Consider the following 24,191-nt stretch of genomic DNA (forward strand, 5'->3'; position numbering starts at 1 on the left):
AACCGGGGAGCAAACTTCTTGGACGGGACTTTAAGGCGCAAGTTTTTTGACGATAGCCACACCAGATCCCCGACCATAAACAAGGGGTTAGCAGAACGTCTTCTATCTGCCTGAGTTTTTTGTATGCTCTGGGACGCCTCTAGGTTCTTCTGAACCTGGGCCCAGACTGTGCACAGTTCCTGATGAACGACCTCTACCTCGGGATTGTTGGAACTACCAGGTGAAACGGAGGAGAACCGTGGATTAAACCCAAAATTACAGAAAAAGGGGGAGACCCCTGACGAGTTACTGACCCGGTTATTAAGGGAAAATTCGGCGAGGGGAATGAATGAGACCCAATCATATTGACAGTCAGAGATAAAACACCTTAAATATTGTTCTAGAGACTGATTAGTCCTCTCGGTTTGGGCATTAGTTTCAGGATGGAAGGCAGAGAAATAGGACAGATCAATCTCCAACTTTTTACAGAAGGCTCTCCAAAACAAAGAAACAAATTGTACCCCTCTGTCAGAAACAATATTGACAGGGACCCCATGGAGACGCAGGATGTGTTTGACAAACAAGGTAGCTAACGTCTTAGCATTGGGTAGTTTTTTGAGGGGCACAAAGTGGCACATCTTACTGAAGCGGTCTACTACAACCCACACCACCGACTTGCCTTGAGATGGAGGCAAATCGGTGATAAAATCCATGGAGATATGGGTCCAAGGTCTCTGGGGAATGGGCACTAATTAATAGCACTATTTCTACTTTTGCAGATGACACCATGGCACTAAGCTATGTAGTATTGTTCAGTCTATGAAAGATGTTTGTAAATTGCAAACTGATTTGAACACACTAAGTGATTGAGCATCCACTTGGCAAATTAAGTTTAATATAAATAAATGTAAAGTTATGCATCTGGGTACCAACAATCTGCATGCATCATATGTCCTATGGGGAGCTTTACTGGCGGAGTCACTTGTTGAGAAGGATCTGGGTGTACTTGTAGATCATAAACTAAATAACAGCATGCAATGTCAATCAGCTGCTTCAAAGGCCAGCAGGATATTGTCGTGTATTAAAAGAGGCATGGACTCGCGGGACAGGGATATAATATTACCACTTTACAAAGCATTAGTGAGGCCTCATCTAGAATATGCAGTTCAGTTCTGGGCTCCAGTTCATAGAAAGGATTCCTTGTAGTTGGAAAAAATACAAAGAAGAGCAACAAAGCTAATAAGGGGCATGGAGAATCTAAGTCCTGAGGAAAGATTTAAAGAATTAAACCTATTTAGCCTTGAAAAGAGACGACTAAGGAGGGACATGATAAAGTTATATAAATATATGAATGACACATACAAAAAATATGGTGAAATCCTGTTCCATGTAAAGCCCCCTCAAAAAACAAGGCGGCACTTCCTCCGTCTGTAGAAATAAAGGTTTAATCTGCAGAGACGACAAGCCTCCTTTACTGTGAGAACTGTTAATCTATGGAATAGTCTACCGCAGGAGCTGGTCACAGCAGGGACAGTAGATGGTTTTAAAAAAGGCTTAGATAATTTCCTAGTACGAAAAAATATTAGCTCCTATGTGTAGACATTTTTCTCTTCCCTTTTCCCATCCCTTGGTTGAACATGATGGACATGTGTCTTTTTCCAACCGTTCTAAATACGTAACTATGTAACAGCCCTCTGTAGATAATGCCACAGTGCCCCCTGCAGATAATGCCACAGTGCCCCCTGCAGATAATGCCACAGTGCCCCCTGTAGATAATGCCACAGTGCCCCCTGTAGATAATGCACAGTGCCCCTTGTGTATTCAGTGCCACAGTGCCCTCTGTAAACCGTGCCCTCTGTAAACAGTGCCATAGTGACCTCTGTAAATAGTGCCACACAACCCCTGTTGATAATGCCACAGTGCCCTTTGTAGATATTTCCACACAGTATCCCCTGTAGATAGTGCCACATAGCCCCCTGTAGATAGTGCCACATAGCCCCCTGTAGATAGTGCCACAATTGACCCTTATAGATAGTGTCATACCCGCCTAGATAGGGCCCCATACACCCCCAGCGACATAGTGCCACACACACGCCCCTACATAGTGCCACACACACATACCCCTCTAGATAGTGCCACACCCCCTATGGATAGTGCCACACATACACACACACACACACACCTCTTCATAGTGTCACACATCTAGGAGCGGGGACATATATGGACAGTGACGTCGTGGGCTCCTACTGCAGCAGAATCCCTGGTCAGAGCGTTGCCGAGGCTATAGTGAGCTACAGGTTGCCCATGTATGTATAAAGGGATTTCCTCTGGCTATATTTAATACCTCAATGTCACTATTAGTACTTACATGCAGAATGTTCTGTTATATAGAGATAGAGATCTCACTGGACATTTGATCCAAAAGAAAATCAAAAGTCCCCCTAATGGCATTTAAAAAAAAAAAAATGTAAGCTGTAAAGTTCTTGTTTCTAAATAAATAACTCTGGCAGAAAATGGAAGCATTTGTTTTTAATGTACTGCATTAGATAAACATCACAAAACAGTAAATAATGGATATATTTGGTTTCCTTGTAATTGTAACAACCAACAATACAGTTATCACATGATTTCTGATGATCGGTAAAGGTTTGAATTATAGAATTGCTTTTTTTCTGCATTGCCCCTATGATAAAAGTAAATATAAATTAAACACTCGTTGTATCACAAAATGTAGTCTCAAAACGAGTCTAAAAGCAAGACCCCATACAGCTACATCACGTGACAATGGAAGTTATGGCTGCTGGAAAGTGGGAAGGCAAAAACAAAAAGATGCTTCTGGCTATCTGAACAAGTGCAGCACCCAAGGGCCCAAATAAAGCCGGAATCAGAAGGGATGTTTAAGTAGTGTAGGTTCCATTTGTTGGGCCATCAGGAAAATAGATCTTGATAGGATGAGAATAGGTATCCCGAAAAGTGTGGCAGACCTATATACAGTATATTTCATATTATCTAAACATGTTCTGCCAACATTTCAATATTTTTCATGATGATCATCTGTGATTCATTTTTAGTAAAGATTTTGTATACTATTAATACTCTGTTTAGGAAATACATATCTTTATTTGTAGGATTACTATTGTTGCCACAATTCAACAAATACATAGACTATGTAAAATGTGTGTTCTGTAGTTGGCAGTTGGCTTAGATTACATTAAGTGTCATAATTTTCATATGACTTTTATGTTTAGCTGTCCGAAATCAAGCAACTGGAAAATTCATTTTAAATGATGAAAACGAGAGTCTACAGGATTCAAACGTATTTGTGAAAATGGGTATTGAATGGGAATATCGGAATGATGACAACCGAGAAACAATTCAGACGATGGGGCCTCTGAGGAGTCCAGTTGTAATTCTTGTAAGTTCCTAAAAGTATATTTTTTAAATCATCTGGAGATTTAAGTTAAATGCTTGTATACTTTTGTGAAGCAACATTAATGATTTGACAGTACAGAATAAGAACTAAATGAGACAAAAATAACTAAAAAAGACACATCATTACCGCCATATTATACACACTACATGTTTGCCATACAGTAGTGGTATATGTTTTTAACTAAGACAAAATGCACTGAAAATGTATGCAAAACATTTTGAAACTTACCCTACACGTGTTTGATACCTTTTTTATTTACTTGAATTTAAATGTTCATATAGCAGAACATGCTACAATATTTTGTACAACAAAAAATTATTCAAATTAATCTTTAATCTCTTAACGCTCTGTGCAGTACTATTACTTTGGGCTGAGCACAACGTTCACGCTCAGTTCAGTAATAGTATGCCAGAGCTATTACTGTGCCATTCCCTTTCCCCGGACACAAGTAAGAGCTGTGATAACTGCTGTCTCGTATAGCAGTTACCACAGCTTATTACCCAGGGACTGATTGCGGTGGTCTCTGCCGATTAACCCCTTAGATGCCGCGGTCAATAGCGGCCGTGGAATCTCAGGAGTTAGAACACCATCAGCGCCCCCGCAACGTTATCCTGGCTGTTATGGCAACTGTCGACCTAACAATGGCCTCTGGGTCTGCCATATACAGGGGCCTAATTGGCTGCCCGACAGTGTGAAGAAACTGACAAGTATAATACACGGCAATACCAAAGTATTGCAGTATATTATACCAGTGATCAGACAGTTGGACCTTCAACTCACCTAGTGGGTCTGAAAAAAAAAAAGTTATACAAAAATAAAAAAAATTACGTTTCAAGTAATAAAATAAAAAATCACCCTTTTTCCATTATCAAATCCTTTATTATTAGATAATAATAGAAAAATTAAATAAACAATACATAATTGGTATCACCACATCCATAATGGCCTGAACTATAAAAATATTCCGTTATTTATGCCACACAGTGAACGCTGTAAAAACAATAATAAAAATGCAATTCCAGAATCGCTATTTTTTGGTCACTTCACCTAAAAAAAAATGGAGTAAAAAGGGATAAACATGTCGCATGTACCTTAAAATGGTTCTAGTTAAAACTACTGTTTGTTCCGCAAAAACAAGACCATAAACAGCTTTCTTGATGGAAAAATAAAAAAGTTGTGGCTCTTAGAATATGGCAACAAAAAAATTAAATACTGTTTTTTTTTGTTTTTTTGGGAAAAAAGGGATTTTATTATATTCGCAGTAAAACATAAAAAAATTATAAACATTTCATATCGCCGTAATCTTATCGACCCGCCGAATGAAGTAAATGTAATTTATAGTGCACGGTGAATGCCGTAAAAAAAGAAAGGAATAAAAAACAATAGCAGAAATGCTGTTCTTTGGTAACTCCGCCTCTCTAAAACTGATCAAAAAGTTGCAAATAGCCCAAATGATACTAATGAAATCTATAGGTTGTTCTGCAAAAGCCCTCCCACAGCCCAGTCAAAATAATAAAAAAAAGTTCTGGCTATTAGAATATGGCGACACAAAAGGTGCAGAGAGTGTTCCAAAAGGGGGATAAGATTGGACACCATTTATCAATGCGAAACTGGCTACACATCTATGAATTATTTATTTTCCCCATTATTATACCCTCTTATTATGCCCTGATGTACTCTGCCCAGCTTACATATGCCCCCACATTATAAACTGAAATACCAGTAAAACCCCAAAACAGAACTACTGTACTAGCAAGCAAAATCCGCACTCCAAAAGCCAAATGGCGCTCCCTCCATTCTGATACCTACAGTGTGCCCAAACAGCAGTAAATGCCCACATATATGTTATTCCCATACTCGGGATACCCTGCTTAGCAGTTTGAGGTATTTGTTTTCAGTGGCACAAGCTGGGCATAACATATTGTGCACTAAAATGGCATATCTGTGGAAAATCCACTGCGCATTAAGTTCTAGTGAAAAAACACCTTTTGGCTCAAAATACTCACTTCACTCATTAAAAAATGCCTTGAGTGGTATCGTTTCTCAAATGGCATCACTTCTTTGGGGTTTTTTTTTACTATTTGACCTCAGAGACCTGCAATTTTTGGCACAAAGTTTAGTCTAGGTAGGTCCAAACACTCACATAGTTCCCGAAGAGAAGGCAGGACCCCCGAGTCTAACAGTGTCGTATATGGTTTTGCACTTGTCAATAATGAAGTTGGTATTGATTCGTTACCTATCACCGATGAAGTGCTTGGTAGGTCTCTAATTTGAATTAACAGCATGGGAAGGCAACAAGTGAGTGTAAAGTGTTGATGGACCTCCATGTTCGAAAGGTGGCACTCAATAACACCTTTGTCGATATACCTGGGGGAGAAGGAGTGTCTCAATTTAACACCAAGTGTCTGAGTGGTAGAGAGGAGTTTGCCTCCTCCACCTGGACCAAAAACTTCTGAATGGGGTTTCTCAGCCAATCTAAGACTCTCCCTACCTGCACTGCTCTATAATACAAAAAAGGAGGATCTGAAAGTCCTATACCACCAAATCTATCTGATCTAGTAAGAGTCGTGAAAGCAATTCTAGGTTTTTTGGATCTCCAGATAAAGAAGGTGAAAATTCTTCTCACTGCTGTAAAAAAGGAGCTTGGAATGCAAATAGGAAGAGTCTGAAATAGGTACAGTATTTTTGGCATAATAATAGATTTAAGTACATTTTTCCGTCCTATGAAAAAGTAAAGGGAACATTCCACTGTTCAATATATCTTGAAATATCTTTCAGCAAAGGGGTGTAATTAAGTTTATACAGGGAAGCAGTATCTGCCGAAATAGTCACACCTAAAAAGCGAATTTTGTCTTGGGACCAATCAAAGGGGGAGTTTACCGCCAAATGTTCCCTTTCTGCTGCAGGAAGTGAGATATTTAAGACCTGCGATTTTGCGTCGTTAATTTTAAAATTCGATAAGTACCCAAAATTATCAAATAAAGTTTTCAGATATGGTAGGGCTTGTATTGAATTAGTTATGGTCAGAAGAATAACGTCTGCAAAAGCTGCTGTCTTGTTATTGTGGTCTCCACATGTAATACCTTGTATTTGAGATGATTCTCTGATTTTCTGCAATAATGTCTGCAGGGTTAGGACAAAGAGTAGGGGGGGGGGATAAGGGACATCCCTGTCATGTGCCGTTTGCAATTTGAAATGACTGGGAAAATCTACCATTGACCGCTATTCTAGCTGAGGGACTTTGGTATTTTAAATTTAAGAAGGGTGGCTTTCATAAAGGGCCAAGAGATTCTGTCAAATGCTTTTTCTGCATCTGTCCCGAGCAAAATCGTGTTAATCTTATGGGTTTGTGCACACTGGATGGGGTTTAAAATTTTGTATGTGTTAACCTTCCCCTCTCTCATAGGGACAAATCCCACCTGGTCTGGATTAATAAGGGTATTTAGGAAAGCTTTTTAAGCGCATGGCTAATATTTTAGAAAATAATTTCATATCCAAATTTAGTAGGGATATGGGTTTATAATTATTGCATTTTGAGGAATCTTTGCCTTCTTTATGAATATTAGATATGTTCGCTGATAGTGTCTGGGGCGAAAATGGGATTCCCTCTAAGGCCTTATTTAGGAGGCGAGATAAATAGGGGATCAGAGTATCTTGGAAGGTGAGATAGTAATGTGGGGGAAGCCCATCAGAACCCGGGCATTTATTTTTTGGCATTTGTTTAAGTGTTGTAAGGATTTCACTACTCGTAATTGGCACACATAACTTCTTGGCCTGAGTGTCTGAAATACCTGGCATAGAGATCGAATCCAGAAATTCGGTAGTAAGTTTTTCGTTGAGGAGTGAGGTTTCCACATCATCTTTGGAATTAAGATTGTATAAACTATGATAAAAGTTATGGAATTCTGTAGCTATGGATTCTGTGTTTTGGCACAAAGATCCGTCTAATGCCTCAATTTTGCCTATAAAATTCCTAGCTTTCCGTTTCTTGATTTGTGAGATCATGAATTTTGTAGGTTTGTCACCATGTGCATAGTGCTTAAATTGCGAGGCTAAGTAGGCTTTGGCGGATTTTAGATTCAATAGATTCTTTACTTCAGACCTCAAAGAAGATAGTTCCTCTAATTGTTGAAAATTCTGACTTCTCTTTGCCAGTGTCTGTTTGATGTGATTTTAATAAGTCAATGAGTTTTTGTTCTCTCTTTTTTTTTTTTTTACATGGGATCCTAGCGCTATGAATTCTCCTCTAATGAACGCCTTGTGTGCCTCCCACAGTATCAGAGCTCCAACGTCCTTTTGGTCATTTATAGAGAAAAACTCTATGAGCTTTTGGTCTAAAGAAGACACATTTTTGTGGTTTTTAAGGAGAGTTTCGTTCAATCTCCAGTTAGAGTCTCTCCTAGGGAGACTTGATAGACACAAGGAGAACCCCATTGGGGAATGGTTTGAAAATATATGTGATCCTATAAAAGGGAGTGTACAATATTGTAGAAATGCATGTGTTATACGTAGGTAATCTAATCTCTGATAAGAGCCATGTGGGTCAGAGTAATGTGTAAAATCTTTCAAGTTTGGATTGAATGTTCTCCATATGTCTATCAGACCCGCATCATGAATGCATCGTTTTAAATCACTTAATGTCCTATTGCAGATGTACCCTTAGATGTGTCCAATAATGGATCTACAGCGATATTAAAGTCACCTCCTAATATAATAATACCTTCTGCAAAGTCACAGAATTTTTTAATTGTAGATTTCAACCATTTAGTTTTGTTCCAGGTTTGGAGCATACAAATTTCCCAAGGTCACCATTTGTGTACCTATTATACATTTCATAAATATAAACCTACCATCACTATCTAGTTGTACGTCTTTAAACGTGAATGGTACGTGTTTGGAAATCCCAATGCTGACCCATTTTGAGGCTCCCGTGGGACTTCCACTATGGAACCAATTGGAAAAGAAACTGCGGTTCATTGTGGGGATTCTTTCCTTTCTGAAATGGGTTTCCTGTAAAAAGCATATGTCAGTACGTTCTTTTTTAAGGAAGGCAATTATTTGTCCTCACTTAGCTGGGGCATTCATACCTCTAATATTATATGAGAGAATCTTAATATCCGCCATGTTGTATAGTCATTTGTGTGGATATGAAAGCATTTAAAGTGTGGTCTTGTACTCTTGTACCTGAAAAAACTGTCCCTTAATATTGCTTGGATGAATAGGATTGGGGAGGGTAATAGAAATGACGGATAGATGGGGTAACTAAAAAACAAAAATGTGAACCAGGAGGTATACTTTGTATACCAGAAGAAATCATGCCTATTTGGCATGGTAATTGTGACATTATGTATGACAATAGTCATATGACTCCCATATTAAATCTTAACGATGGCCACACGGGGCCTATTGGTTGTATATGCAAATAGGCATTCACAATAGCATAATTGGAAATGTTATTAAAAATTTTAAACCGTAAGAAGTGTAAAACAGTAAGAAGTATAAAGACCAAAGGATACTTCTAAATACAGGTTAATCAGGAACAGTCCATTAGTTATCATCCGCAAGTAGCCTTTTCGGTGTCAATTTGCCTGTACGTTTCTTGGACTAAGTGTTGCCACCTGAAGTTGCTCTGGTCCTCGGCGTGGGAGGTGGAATAAGCAGAACGCATGACATATCCTGAACAATGGACCAATCTTGTGTTTGAATGTGTTGTAATTCTAGCTGTTCCATTAGACCGTCCAGATCTTTGTGGTGACAAATAAGATACCTTTTACCCTCCACCGTCGTGGTGAGACCGAAAGGAAAGAGCCATCTGTACAGGATATTTCTTGAATGAAGGACATCAGTAAGCGGTTTTAAGAGGCACCTCTTATTCAGTGTGATAGGAGCCAAATCTTGTAATATGGTGATGGTTTGGTTTTTCCAATGTATGGGTCCTTTTTTCTCTCGCTTTCCTTAATAGATCATCTTTGGTTTTGTAGTTTAGTATACGGCAGACAACATCCCTAGGTGGTTCAGTTGGTTTTGGTCTCGCTCTCAATGACCTATGCACCAGTTCAATAACAATCGAGTCAGGATAATTATCTCCCAAAAGTTCCATAGCTAATTGTTTAACAGTGGAGGGAAGCGATTCTGGAGCTATATCCTCTGTGATACCTCGTAGGTGAATATTATTATGACGCCCTCTGGTATCTTGATCTTCCAGATACTCAAAAAGTGTAATAAAGTGTTTTTGGCAAGATTTTAAATTGTCAGAGTCAACGCATGCTCACTGAAGGAGGCTTGAGCAGTCTCCAATGCCTCCACTCTATAGCCAATTTGTTTGACATCTTGCTTTATGTCTTGGAGGTCTCTAGCTATGGGTTCCAGTGCTTTATATAGCGCTTGCTGTAGGAATGAGCGGGATATGGGCAGGATATTGCTGTCCTGCATCTCCACATTGTCACTCTGTTCCCCATCAGACTCTTCTCGTAATTTAGATTGGGCTGTTTTAGAAGATTGAGGTTTGCTTACGGCACACAATATAGTAGAGCTTTTTTGTACAAATTTATCGATGTCGCCTTTTGGGGCTGGAAATTTAGAGTTTGAGCTGTGGTCCCTAGGGATGCTTCCGCCGTATTTAACCATTATGAATTATCTGCATAGACTTTAAGATACAGGAGTCATAGAAACGGTGATCTCAGTTTACATCAGTTGTGAGCAGGTTCGGGTGCAGACTCCGTGTTCAAAGGCTAAAATTCCAAAGCCAGTATTACATTAAGGTGATTTATCTGACACCTACAGCTGCTGCAAGTGGCTGAAAGTCACAAAGTCTTGAAATAGCCACAGTTGTATTGGAAAGGGTTCTCAATCTGGTAAAGCTTGTATAGGGAGTAACAATACAGTTAAAGCTCCAGTTTAAAGCTCCATAAAGTGTCAGCCTCCTATAGAGAGTATAAGGAGGGGATAAGGGTGTCCTTGAAAGCTGTCCAAAATCTAGCCAGGGGATCCAAGCCCTTCCCTAGACCCCACTCCCTGGGTAAGTTAATCCTGTTTAAGGGGGTAACACACTGATTCCCTTAATATAATAGAGAGAGTCCTTCCTGGATACAGACCCATGCTGGATACAGGATGGGGGCGGCAATAGACCCCAACCCCTTATAATAGAGATGGCGTTAACTCACCGTTGTATCCTTGATGTCTGTTCCTCCCTGTGTTCACTGCAGGGCATAGGACAGGCGGCCGCGTCTCCAGTCTTTCCCCCTGCAACAGCATAAGGGGTGTTGGTGCCATCCACCGCTGGCTTGTAGCACCCTCAGAAGGGGACAGAGGTCTTGGTGGCCGTCACCCAATCTCCGGGGCTCCAGAAAGCGACACACGCCGGTTGCGTGGGCCTTGCGAACGGCAGTGGCCGCAAATTTAGGCGCTGACTTTGGTCCAGGAGGTAGGCCTCAAATTTAAAATTTATGAAATGAGCCAATATTGGGCTCAAAATGTTCAGTAGGCAGCTCCGATGTCCGGTATAATCACCAAACCCTCCAAAAGGCAACGTGAAACAGATGATGGCTTCGAATACTTAGTGGTAAAGCGGAGCTCACAGCAAACACGACTGTCTCTCGCTAGCCACGCCCCCCCCTTCACTGCCTACTTCTAATAAAATTTATGAAACACCTGTGGGGTCAAAATGTTCAGTACATCCCTAGATGCCCTGTAGGGTGTAATTTCCAAAATGGAGTAACTTCTCAGGAGTTTACCCTGTACTGGTACCTCAGGAGCTTTGCACATGTGACGTGGCACCCAAAAACGAATCCAGCAAAATCTTCATGCAAAATAGTGCTCCTGCCATTCTCAACCCTGCTGTGCGTCCAAAAAGCAGTTTATGACCACATATGGGGTATTTCCGTATTCGGGAAAAATTGCTTTACAAACGTTAGGGTGTGTTTTCTCTTTTATTTTCACAACCTAATTCCAATACATTATTAAATACCCTGTGGGGTCCAAATGTTCACTCTACTCCTAGTTAGATTTCTTGAGGGGTGTAGTTTCCCTAATGGAGTAAATTTTTGGGGTTTCCACTGTTTTGGTCCTCAGGGGCTTTGAAAATGCGACATAGCACACGAAAACAATTATTGCAAAATTTGTGCTCCAAAAGCCAAATGACGCTCCTTGCCTACTGAGCCCTGTGGTGTGTCCAAACACCAGCTTATGAACACATATGGGGTATTCCCATACTCGTGAAAAATTGCTTTACAAATGTTTGGATGCTTTTTTTATGTAATCCTTGTGAAAATGAAAAAATCTGTGTTAAAATTAATTTTGTGTGGAAAAAAAATATAGACATTTTCATTGCCTAATTCCAAGAAATTTAGCCAGAAACCTGTTGGGTTAAAATTCTCACTATAACCTTGGGACTATAGTTTCTAAAATTGTGAATTTTTGGGGGTGTTTCTTATGTTTTGGCACTACAACACCTCTTCAAACCTCACATGGTGCCTAAAATATATTCTGATAAAAAGGAGGCCCCAAAATCCACTAGGAGCACTTTTGCTTCTGAGGCCTGTGTATCAGTACAGTAGCAAAATAGGGTCACATCCTATTTCTAAAAACTGCAGAATCTACTACCTCCATTTTGCTTTAATTCCTGTGAAACACCTAAAGGTTTAGTAAACTTTGTAAATGCTGTTTTAAATACTTTGAGGGTGCAGGTTTTTTTTTAAATGGGGTGATTTATGAGGGTTTCCAATATATAGGGCCTTCAAAGTCACTTTAGAACTGAAATGTCTCTAAAAAAAAGGTTTTGGAAATTTTCTTAAAAATATGAGAATTTGCTGCTAAACTTAAAAACCTTGTAATCTCCTAGAAAAATAAATGGACGTTCAAAAAATGATGCCAACATAAAGTAGTCTTATGAGACATGTGAACTAGTAACTATTTTGTGTGGTATTACTATGCGTCTTACATACAGATATATTTACATTTAAAAATTTTTTTTTTTTTTTAATTTCCTCTAAATTTTGGTATTTTTCCTGAGGTAGAGGTGTCCATGTGTACTACTGTCCTCTGTAGGTAAATGCAAAAAGATATCAGGATTCAGCAGGGCCCCATACAGTCAAGGAGTCTGGGCCCCGCTCCATTACAGAGGGTTGGACAACGGAAAGTGGTGCTCTTACGTTTGTACATTATGCGCGTTAACTGATATTGGTACTGATGTCAATTACAGTGAACGAAACCATGGGTCAGGCACATGACCAGTTTATGCCCTGGTTTTAATAACCATTGATGCACCGGTTTTGCTCAATTCAACCAAAACTTATCCCACTGATGATAGATAGATAGATAGATAGATAGATAGATAGATAGATAGATAGATAGATAGATAGATAGATAGATAGATAGATAGATAGATAGATAGATGATAACTAGATAGAAATATATTTATTGGATAAAAAAATAATTGTTTTTTTTCCTACCATTACTATTACTGTTGTCTCTCCCTGACAGCCCTCCAGGAGAGGGAGAAGTTACAGCAGGTTGAGGGGGGGCCGTGGGGAATGTGGGGGGGGGGCGAGGAGGGGCGCAAGGGGGAGTGCGGGGGCCAGTAGTACTGCCCTGATAGCGGCCCTGGGAGTCAGGGTAATTGGGGATGGAGAAAAATCCGTAACACGAGGGGTTTTGGGTTCACAATTGTTGGGTGCATAAATTTGTTTGGGCCACCATTAAATTAACAATCCCTGAAATCCGGAATTTGAGGCTCGTAATTTTTTTTTGGGGGGGTGGAGTCACGCGAGATTAATTATTGTGTGTGTGGTGTTTCAACACATGTAATCAACTTTTCTTTTTACACAGCGGGGTGTGTGTAGTGTTTTTACAGGTAAATAGTGAACAGAAATTAGAAGAAAGATTATAAGAATAAAAAAGGAAAATAATAGGCGAATATAAAAGTTAAGACAAAGATAAAAAAATTACAAAAACAGTAAAATATTTAGACTAAAACAGTAAATCTACGTTATGTAAAACTTACTGTATGAACGTCAGTTAAAATAAACCTGAACATCCGTCACTAACTGACGCTATATTTTACCAAAAAAACCTGTAGTCTAACTTAGGGCTTGTTCACATCAGCGTTGCCCTTGCATTGAGGGGTTCCGTCGGAGGTTTCTGTCAGGTTAACCCCTCATCAGAAAGGCAAATGGAAACCTTAGCTTCCGTTTCCCCCACCATTGATCTCAATGGTGACGGAAGCGTTGTTAATGGTTTCCGTTGGTCACCGTTGTGACAGTCGACTGCGCTATTGGTTCTGTCAAAACAACGGAACCTTGACGGAACCCTGTCAGTCATTCACTGACAGCAAGCCTACAAGCTCCCGTCTTTGGGTGGAGCCTAATAGGCTATCGTATGTGGCAAACCAGGATGCCATTGTTAGGCCTTCGGTTGCCATACCAACGATCGGCATCCTTACGATCACATCGTGTCGATGCCAATCGCTACAAACCACTAAGATGCCGCAATCACTTTTGATCGCGGCATCTAAGGGGTTAATGGCAGACAGCTGTCACTATTGTTAGGCATCCAGTCTGCTGGAGCAGTCATCGGAACCCCGTGATTTCATTGCAGGGTTCTGATCTGCTTGTAAACACCATAGATGCAGTGCTCGCTTTTGAGCGTTGCATTTAAGGGGTTATTCGGCCGGATAGGATGCTAGCTCTGGTCCTGGCCTTGAAGCAGTGATAGCGTTAAGCAATCACTGATTTAAAACTGTGTCTGCAGACAAAGTACCCTGTTAACGCTGTGACGTAACAGTCCGTCAGTTTGCGTTAACAGGACAACGCCTGTGACGTACTATTATGTCACATAGCATTAAGTGGTTAACATGCTCCAAGAAAATGTAGTACCACAATTGCAGTTAGAGCATGAAAGTGAAGACTTCTATTTTCAGCAAGATGCACCTCTCCGCACTATGCTTTAGCTGTGCGTAATTTTCTTGCCGAAAAATGACCTAATAGGTGGATAGGTAAATACGGCCCAGGTGAATGGCCACCACAATCACCAGACTTCATCCTGATGGACTTTTTCTTTTGGGGAGTTACCAAAGATAATGTACAGGGTGGGCCATTTATATGGATACACCTAAATAAAATGGGAATGGTTGGTGATATTAACTTCCTGTTTGTGGCACATTAGTATATGGAAGGGGGGAAACTTTTCAAGCTGGGTGTTGACCATGGCGGCCATTTTGAAGTTGGCCATTTTGTATCCAACTTTAGTTTTTTTAATGGGAATAGGGTCATGTGACACATCAAACTTATCGAGAATTTCACAAGAAAAACAATGGTGTGCTTGGTTTTAACATTACTTTTTTCTTTCATGAGTTATTTACAAGTTTCTGACCACTTATAAAATGTGTTCAATGTGCTGCCCATTGTGTTGGATTGTCAATGCAACCCTCTTCTCCCACTCTTCACACACTGATAGCAACACCGCAGAAGAAATGCTAGCACAGGCTTCCAGTATCCGTCGTTTCAGTTGCTGCACATCTCATATCTTCACAGCATAGACAATTGCCTTCAGATGACCCCATAGATAAAAGTCTAAGGGGGTCAGATCGGAAGGCATTTCAGCGCTGGAGAAAAATCCAGTGCTGTGTTGATTTTAAAAAGGAAATGTATTCCCAATTTTATTGCAGAAACAATTAAAAAACACACGGAGACGCAGTCTCAAAGTGTATGAGGTAGCAGGCTGTGTGGCCTTAGCCTACGCGTTTAGAGCAAACACGTTGCTCTTAATCATGGCAAAAGAATGTGACTTCGTGGATGCTGGGCGCACACAGGAAAATGGCGCAAATTGAAATATTACACAAAAAAAGAAAAAAACCTTTGACAAAAATTTAGCGCAGATGCTGATCAGTGATGGTGGTCACCGATCAGCGCTCAGCGGGCACAGGACTCGGACAGGGAGGTGGTGGGTGGGACAGGGCCAGGGACAGGGCCAGGGACAGAAAAATAGACAGGGAAAGGGCCAGAAAAACATGAACTGATATTTTAAAAAAAAATGCTGCTGGTGATCAGACAGATAATGCAGACAATCTTGAGTGGAGCATGCTGCTCACTGAGCACGCAGTTAGTGGGGTAGATCTGGAGGGTGAAGACATGGGTCAGCAAGACCAGGCAAGTAGCTGGGTTAATGTAGTTAGCGGCAGTAAAATGGGGTCCAAGACAAGCAAGGCCAATCCTGTTTCTGTTATTCCAAGCAAAATTGCCAAGTTGGGGGATGAGGCGAGGGTCTCAGTCTCAGAAATGGCTGCCCTAGTGGATACTGATCTCCCTAACAGCCGGGAGAACAGCCCAGCTAGTAGTCAACTGGATGGTAATGCAGGTAAGATAAGACAATTAGTAGTTGTAGAAGAGTCTATAATCAGGAGGACAGAATGGTTTGCTATCTCCCTGATGCCAGGGTTCTGCATGTGCTAAAACGGGTGGATAAATTACTGGGAGGGTCTAGTGATGATTCAACTGTCATGGTCCATGTGGTTACCAACAATAGAATACATGAAGGTGGAGGAGCCTTAAGAATAATTTTAAAGAACTAGGCTACAAGCTGAAGGGAAGGACCTCCGAGGTACTATTCTCTGGAATACTCCCTGTGCCATGCGCATCACAGGAAGGACAGGTTGTTAAATGCATGGCTTAAGTCTTGGTGTAGAGGACAAGGCTTTGGGTTCCAAGAGCACTGGGCTGAATTTTCATTGGGGTGCAAATTGTATTCTGCAGAGGATTTGCACCTAAATAGAAGGGGGTCCACTGTGCTGGGGTAAAGATTTCTAGCAGGGGTGGCAGAGTATTTCAACTAGGGCTGAGGAGGGAGGTCAATGTGGAAAATAAAGGGGCAATTGGGTTAGGGAGGGGTCAGACTATATTGGTGGGGGAGAAATAGATTGTGGAGGGAGGACTAGACAAGAGGATAAGGAGATCCTTTTGTTACAAAACAACATTGAAGATAAAAATGCCCAAATAATGTCAAATGATCAAATTTCTGATCCTGAACGTGACAAGTTGAAATGCTTTCAAGGCCTCATGCACATTTCCGTCGGCCGTTGCACGGCTGCTAATGACGGCTCCGTCAAACACAGGCCGCACACGGATGGCTTCCGTGTGCAGTCCGTTCTTTCACGGACCACGTTCAATGAAAAGGCCGAGACTGTTCTGTCAAAAACGGGCAGGAGTAGGACCTGCACTACTTTTGACGGAATGGCCGCACGGTTCCGTTAAAACAACGGAAGTGCGCATGGCCCCATTGAAATGAATGTGTCAGAGTGCTATCAGTTGAAAAAACAAATAGCACTCTGACGAAAAAAACTGAATTGGGCATGAGGCCTTAAAGTATATGTTCACAAATGCCAGAAGTCTAGCAAGTAAAATGGGGAAGCTGGAGGCTTTGGTGCTGGAGGAACATATTGATATAGTTGATGTTGCCCGAAACATGGCTAGACTCTTCACATGACTGGGCTGTAAATACAAGGTTTTACACTGTTTCGGAAAGACAGGACAAATAGGAAAGGCGTGGTCTTTGTCTGTATGTGAGAAGTGATATGAAGGTGAATGTGAAAGAAACAATAGTGGGTGAAGATTGTGAGGAGATTGAAACCTTGTAGGTGGAATTACAAAGGGAGGTAAACACTGGAAAAAATAATTTTGGTGTAATCTATAGACCCCCCAATATAAGGAGATGGAAGGTCAGCCATATAAACAGATGGAGTGGGCTGCACTGGCTGGTACTGTAGTGATAATGGGAGATTATAATTACCCAGATATTAATTGGGTTCATGGTTTGGCTACAACTGCCAAGGGGAGAAATTTCCCCAACTTGTTGCAGGAAAATTTTATGGCCCAGTTTGTGGAAGACCCGACTAGGGGTGACGCTCTGATGGATCTGGTCATTTCTAATAATGCAGAGCTTGTTGGGAATGTCAATGTTCGTAAAAACCTCGATAACAGTGACCACAATATAGTTAAGTTTTACCTATACTGTTAAAAACAAACACAGGCTGGGAGGTGTATTTTTATAGGAGGTGTTATGGCAATTCCCCATATGTGGTAATAAACTGTTGTTTGGACACACAGTGGGGCTCAGAAAGGAAGGAGCGCCATTTGGCTTTTGGAGTCCAAATTTTGTTGGGTTGGTTTCTGGGCGCTATGTCGCATTTGCAGAGCTTCCTAAGGTACCAGTACAGTAGAAATTCCCCAGATGTGACCCCATTTTCGAGACTTTTCACCTCAAGGAATGAATTTTGGGGTGTACTGAGCATTTTGACCCCAAAGGTGTCTTATAGATTTTATTAGAATTGGGCCGTGAAAATTAAAATCTACTTTTTTTTCTAATAAGATGTCGTTGTAGCTCAACAATTTTAATTTTTACAAGGACTACAGGAGAAAAGGCGCACCAAAATTTGTTACGCAATTTCTCCTGAGTAAGGCAATACCCCATATGGGGTCATAAACTGCTGTTTGGACACACAGCCAGGCTCTAAATGGAAGGAGCGCAATTTGGTTTTTGGAGTGGAGATTTTGCAAGTTCAGTTTTCGGACACCATGTTGCATTAAGCTAAGGTACCAGTACAGTGAAAACCCCCAAAAGATTACACCATTTAGGAAACTACATCTCTCAATGAATTCATCTGGAGGTATTGTGAGCATTTTGGACCCTCAAGTGTTTTGCAGAAATTAGTGCACAGTGGATGTTGCAGATTGAAAATTGCCATTTTTCCACAGATATGCCATTTCAGTGCCCAATATATTGTGCCCAGCTTGTGCCACTGGAGACACACAGCCCATAAATTGTCAAGCGGGTTCTCCAGAGTACAGTAATACCCCATATGTGCTCATAAACTGCTGTTTGGGAACACAGGCTCAGAAAGGCAGCCATTTGGCTTTTGGAGCGCAGATTTTGCTTGCTAGTAGTTTTTTTGGGGGGTTTTACTGGTATTTCAGCTTATAATGTGGGGGCGTATGTAATATGTGTGAAGTATATAAGAGTATATGTAAGCTGGGCAGAGTGCATCAGGGCATAATAGGTTGATTTGATAATGGGGTGAATGAATATGTAGGACCCTTAGATAGTGGTAATGGGGAAATGGTAAATGGGTTCTTTAGCTCTGTATATACAACAGAAGAAAGAGCATCTGATATAGCCGGTGCCAGTGATGTTAATATATCAGTTGATATACTGAATTGGATGAATGTAGATATGGTCCAAGCTAAATAAAATAAAATAAATGTGCTCAAGGCCCCGGGACCAGATGGGTTACACCCTAGAATTCTTAAAGAGCTTAGTTCAGTAATTTCAGTCCCCCTCTTCATAATATTCAGAGATTCTCTAGTGACTGGTATAGTGCCAAGGGACTGGCGCAGGGCAAATGTGGTGCCTATTTTCCAAAAGGGCTCTAGGTCTTCCCCGGGTAATTATAGACCAGTAAGATTAACATACATCGTGGGGAAAATGTTTGAGGGGCTATTGGGGGACTATATACAGGATTATGTGACAGAAAATAGAATTATAAGTACAACCAGCACGGTTTTACTAAGGATAGAAGTTGTCAAACTAACCTGATATGTTTTTATGAAGAGGTGAACAGAAGCCTAGACAGAGGGGCCGCTGTGGATATAGTGTTTTTGGACTTTGCAAAGGCATTTGACACTGTCCCTCATAGACGTCTAATGGGTAAATTAAGGACTATAGGTTTAGATAGTATAGTTTGTAATTGGATTGAGAATTGGCTCAAGGACCGTATCCAGAGAGTTGTGGTCAATGATTCCTACTCTGCATCATATATCCTAGGAGGAGCTACACTGGGGGATTCACTTGTTGAGAAGGATCTGGGTGTACTTGTAAATAATAAACTAAATAACAGCATGCAGTGTCAATCAGCTGCTTCAAAGGCCAGCAAGATATTGTTGTGTATTAAAAGAGGCATGGACTCACGGGACAGGCATGTAATATTACCACTTTACAAAGCATTAGTGAGGCCTCATCTAGAATATGCAGTTCAGTTCTGGGCTCCAGTTCATAGAAAGGATGCCCTGGAGTTGGAAAAAATACAAAGAAGAGCAATGAAGCTAATAAGGGACATGGAGAATCTAAGTTATGAGTAAAGATTAAAATAATTAAACCTATTTAGCCTTGAAAAAAGACGACTAAGGGGGGACATGATTCATTTATATAAATATATTAATGGCAAATACAAAAAATATTGTGAAATCCTGTTCCATGTAAAACCCCCTAAAAAAACAAGGGGACGCTCCCTCCATCTGCAGAAAAAAAGGTTCAACCTGCAGAGGCGACAATCCTTCTTTACTGTGAGAAATGTGAATCTATGGAATGGTCTACAGCAGGAGCTGGTCACAGCAGGGACAGTAGATGGATTTAAAAAAGGCTTAGATAATTTCCTACAACAAAAAAATATTAGCTTCTATGTGTAGAAATTTTTACCTTCCCTTTTCCCATCCCTTGGTTGAACTTGATGGACATCTGTCTTTTTTTAACCGTACTAACTATGTAACTATGTAATAATAAAATTAATAATCCATGTATTGGTGTGGTATACTTTAAACCAATCCTTTATGCACAGGCCGGGTTTTTTGGGTATTATACAAAATATTCTGTGCCTAATCTTTGACTTCTTCACTTACCCTATAAGCAGCACAAGGCCCTAAATTGTCCTGATCTACGGGGTCCACCTGTGGGGTCTAGCAAATGATGATGTGGGACTTTTAGTAAAAAACTACTGGACCTAAAATATTAGTCTGGGCCGCCATTTAGCATCATTTTACATCATTGCGTTCTCATAACATTAAATTTTTCCGTTGACGGAGCTGTATGAGAGCTTGTTTTTTGTGGAACAATCTGTAATTTTGATTGGTTCCATTTTGGGGTACATGCGATTTTTTTTTTCTTTTGCACTATTTATTCCATTTTTTGGGAGACATTGAAACAAAAAAACAGCAAATCTAGCACTTTTTTGTTTTGTCTTTTTTACAGCATTCCCTGTGCAGTATAAACAACATTTTAACTTTATTCTGTGGGACGATACGTGTAACAGTGATACCAAATATTAAAAAAAAAAAAAAATCATGTTGTAGTGTCACCATTTCTGAGAGACATAACTTTTTTATTTTTCAGTTGATATCGCTGTGGAAGGGCTTGTTTTTTGCGTGACAAACCTTAGTTTTTGTGGGTACCATTTTGGGATACTTGCGACTATTTGAGCACTTTTTATTACTTTTATTTAGACAAAGTGACCAAAAAAATAAATTCTGTCGTGTTTTTTTCTGTTATATATATACGGTGTTCACCATACGGTAAAAATAACATGATATTTTTTATAGTTCAGGCTGTTCCAAACATGGCGATACCTATTATTTATAGTTTTTTTTAATTTTTTTCCAATTATAAAGGACTTGATCAGGGAGACATATTTTTCTTTTAGTTTTTTTTTATACACTTGCTAGGTGACTTGAAGACCTGATCTTCTGATCCCTCGGTACAATACACTGCACTGCTTATGTAGTGCAGTGTATTGTAACTGTCGTTTTTCAACTGACAGTTAGCCTATTAGGTCCTTCTTTGGGGAGGCAGTGGGGAACAGAGAGCGCCCCCTCTCTCTGTCAACCACTTAAGTACGGCAGTCACTATGGACTGCCACATTTAAGGGGTTAACACGGCGGCAATCAGCGGTAACTGTGATCGCTGCCGTTGCAGTGGGATGTCAGCCATATATTATGGCTTCATCTTCAGGTACGGCCTGGTACATCGGATTGCACTAAGTTACTTGCAATACCAATAAAAGACAAGTAATTTTGCGGGAAGAGGTTAATAAATAAGTTGAATAATAGTGGCCCCAGCACGGAACCCTGGGGTACACCACTTATAACCGGGGACCATTCAGAGTAGGAATCATTGACCACAGTTTTCTGGACACGGTCCTTGAGACAATTTTCAATCCAATTACAAACTATACTTTCTAAACCTATAGTCCTTAATTTACCCATTAGACATCTATGAGGGACAGTGTCAAATGTCTTTGCAAAGTCCAAAAATGCTATATCCACAGCGTCCCCTCTGCCTAGGCTTCTGCTCACCTCTTCATAAAAACAAATCAGGTTGGTTTGACAACTTCTGTTCTTAGTAAAACAGTGCTGGCTGTCAATTATGATAGTGTTGGTCTCAAGGTAGATCAATTTCCAAGTATACATATATACATTTCCAATATATGGCCGGAGAATAATCCAGACAAACACAGTGTTTGGTGTATCATGCAGATTTCTGCAAAACCATGAGTTTTAGGTTTATTTATAACTTCCTGCTTTCAGTTAACAACCATCAACCAATCAGATAATTACAACAGTAGGATATATGTCACTTTTACTGAAAGCAAATTACTTAAACATGGTATTATCTATGTTCTGTCTATCTCGGCACTAAATTTTATTACATACATAACTATGTCATAAATAACAACAATGTTTTCTTATCTGTAGTATCTTAGGATGCCATGTGCATCCTGTTCTGCATGGTCTTCTGCGTAGTGACTGGAATTATATTCCTATTTCACACAGCTTATTTCAAAACTGCTTATGAGACAATTTTATACAATGAATATTCTTTAATTGATAGTTATTTTGAAAAATAATTAAAAAGCTATAATCTTAAATAACCTTAATCTCATTTACTCTTAAATTTCCCCTCTTTTTGACAAAATACTGTATTAAACTATTCTGTCCCTATTGGATCCGATACCCCTATGGAGCTCGGATCTCCCTATCCCTTACTTTACTAGTATAGTGGCTATTAGAATCTACCTTTCATGAGTTACAATGGATACTGTGGCATGGCACGGATTAACACAGGTAGCCATGTAAACTGTGGGATCATCAAACTTGCCTTGAGATCCTTTCCCACAGATCAGCTGTAAATCATTTATCTAAAGAACAAATAAAGAATATTTCAGCCACACCCTTCCTAACCAATTATTTTATTTTTTTTAAACTCGTTTTTTTTAAAAGTAACAAAGTTTATCACAATATGGACTCAAAATAGTGAGTGGACAACAATGTCCTATAAATTCGTAACAGAGCACTCGCAGGTGTTGAAAGTATTATTACAGTATTACAACATATTACAAACATTGCCATATGAACAATGGTATCAAAGACATGAAACGTAACAATCTGAGCATACATAACAGAAGACTCTTACAAGTGTGTATTTATGCAAGAGGCCCGGGACATCCACTACTACCAGAACAATCTGCAATTATCACCCCATCCTCCCCCACCAGCGCGTTCACTGCCAGCCCCAGCTCTCTGGATGAATAATTAGTGTCTGAAGATTCACACCACAAGTCCTAAATTTTATTAAATTTATCAGGGCGATTTCTGTGCTTGAATATGACGCGTTCATACGATACCGTTGAGTTTACCATATTTTTCCACACTGTAACTGTAGGAGGTCGCCTATTCATCCATCGCATTGAGATACCTTTACGAGCTAAAAATAGAGTTTCTTGGATAAAGATTCTGATATAATATAGCCACTGTACTTCCTCCATTATGCCAAACAAACAAAGTTCTGGAGAGCTTATAGCCGGGGAAGGTAATATCAGGTTTAGGAATCCAACTACTTCTACCCAATATGCTTGGATACTAGGACACATTCACACCATATGCCAAAAATCTGCAGAAGCGTAAGAACATTTGGAGCAGGAGGGTTCAGATATACAATGCATTTGAAACAATCGTACAGGTGTCAGGTAGGCCTGATGGATATAGTATAGCTGAATGAGCTTGTAAGTGAGACTGCAATAGATCCGCAATATTCTCTTCAGTTAGTGATGGTATCAGTTGGGCCCATTTAGAAGTAGTTGGCAGCGGGGCTGCTGAAGCCTTTTTGTCCAGTAGGTGAGCATAGATGGTAAAGATCAGCCCCTTAGGTCCTTGATATCTGACCACCCCAATGAGAGGATACGAGGAGATGGGCTGGCGAGGCTCCGGAAACTGTGTAGAGAGTAGATGGCGCAATTGTAGGTATTTAAAGAAGTGGTGCCTCGGAATGTGAAATCTTTCCTGCATCTGTTCGAAGGATAGGAAGACATTGTTATCATAGACATTGTCGAGCACCAGTATACCCGCAGCTATCCAATACGCTGCATCCGGATAGGTGTATAATGATCCCATGGCAACATTGTGCCATAATGGAGTTTCTGCATGTATTGTAGAGGAACCGGAGATGTCCGCGGCCGCTTTTCACACTACCCTGGCTAAACGACAGATAGGTAGCAAAGAGGTCCCAGGAATCCCATGATGGAATAAGACAGGCCATAATGATTTATGTGCGGAGTATTCCAGTAATATTCCCTCGGTTCCAAGGGGTCAAATTGCTTGTGTCCAGGGGCCCAAATATTTGAGTTGGCCAGCTAAATAGTACAAGTAGAAAGGAAGCAAATTAATTAGTTCAACAATTAATAAACATTGGCATATCCTTAAGAACGACCAATATATGAAAAGTATTATTCCCACTAGACCCAAGATCACTTATAGAAGGGCTAAAACATTGAGGAATTTAATTGCACCTAGTAGATTACGGAAAATTAATTGTGACCCTCATAAAACAATTTTAACATCTAATGGCTCATATCGTTGCGGCAAACCAAGATGCCTCTGTTGTTCCAATATTGCGAACAAAATAACTAATTTTATATCGGTAAATACCAAGGAAAGTTTCCCGATTAAAAACTTCCTCAACTGCGGGA

General features: G+C 40.2%; 1 protein-coding gene across 1 annotated transcript in view; it reads left to right on the forward strand.

Moving 5' to 3' along the window:
• The window catches only part of LOC142748945 (A disintegrin and metalloproteinase with thrombospondin motifs 2-like), a 911,491-nt gene that overhangs the window by 746,286 nt on the left and 141,014 nt on the right, over window positions 1-24,191 (forward strand). The window contains exon 16 of the mRNA XM_075856370.1: window positions 3,228-3,394. Coding sequence (XP_075712485.1) covers window positions 3,228-3,394 — 167 coding nt within the window. The remainder of the gene's footprint in view (window positions 1-3,227; window positions 3,395-24,191) is intronic.

The sequence above is a fragment of the Rhinoderma darwinii genome, chromosome 3, assembly GCF_050947455.1.
Source record: "Rhinoderma darwinii isolate aRhiDar2 chromosome 3, aRhiDar2.hap1, whole genome shotgun sequence".
Lineage (NCBI taxonomy): Eukaryota > Metazoa > Chordata > Amphibia > Anura > Rhinodermatidae > Rhinoderma > Rhinoderma darwinii.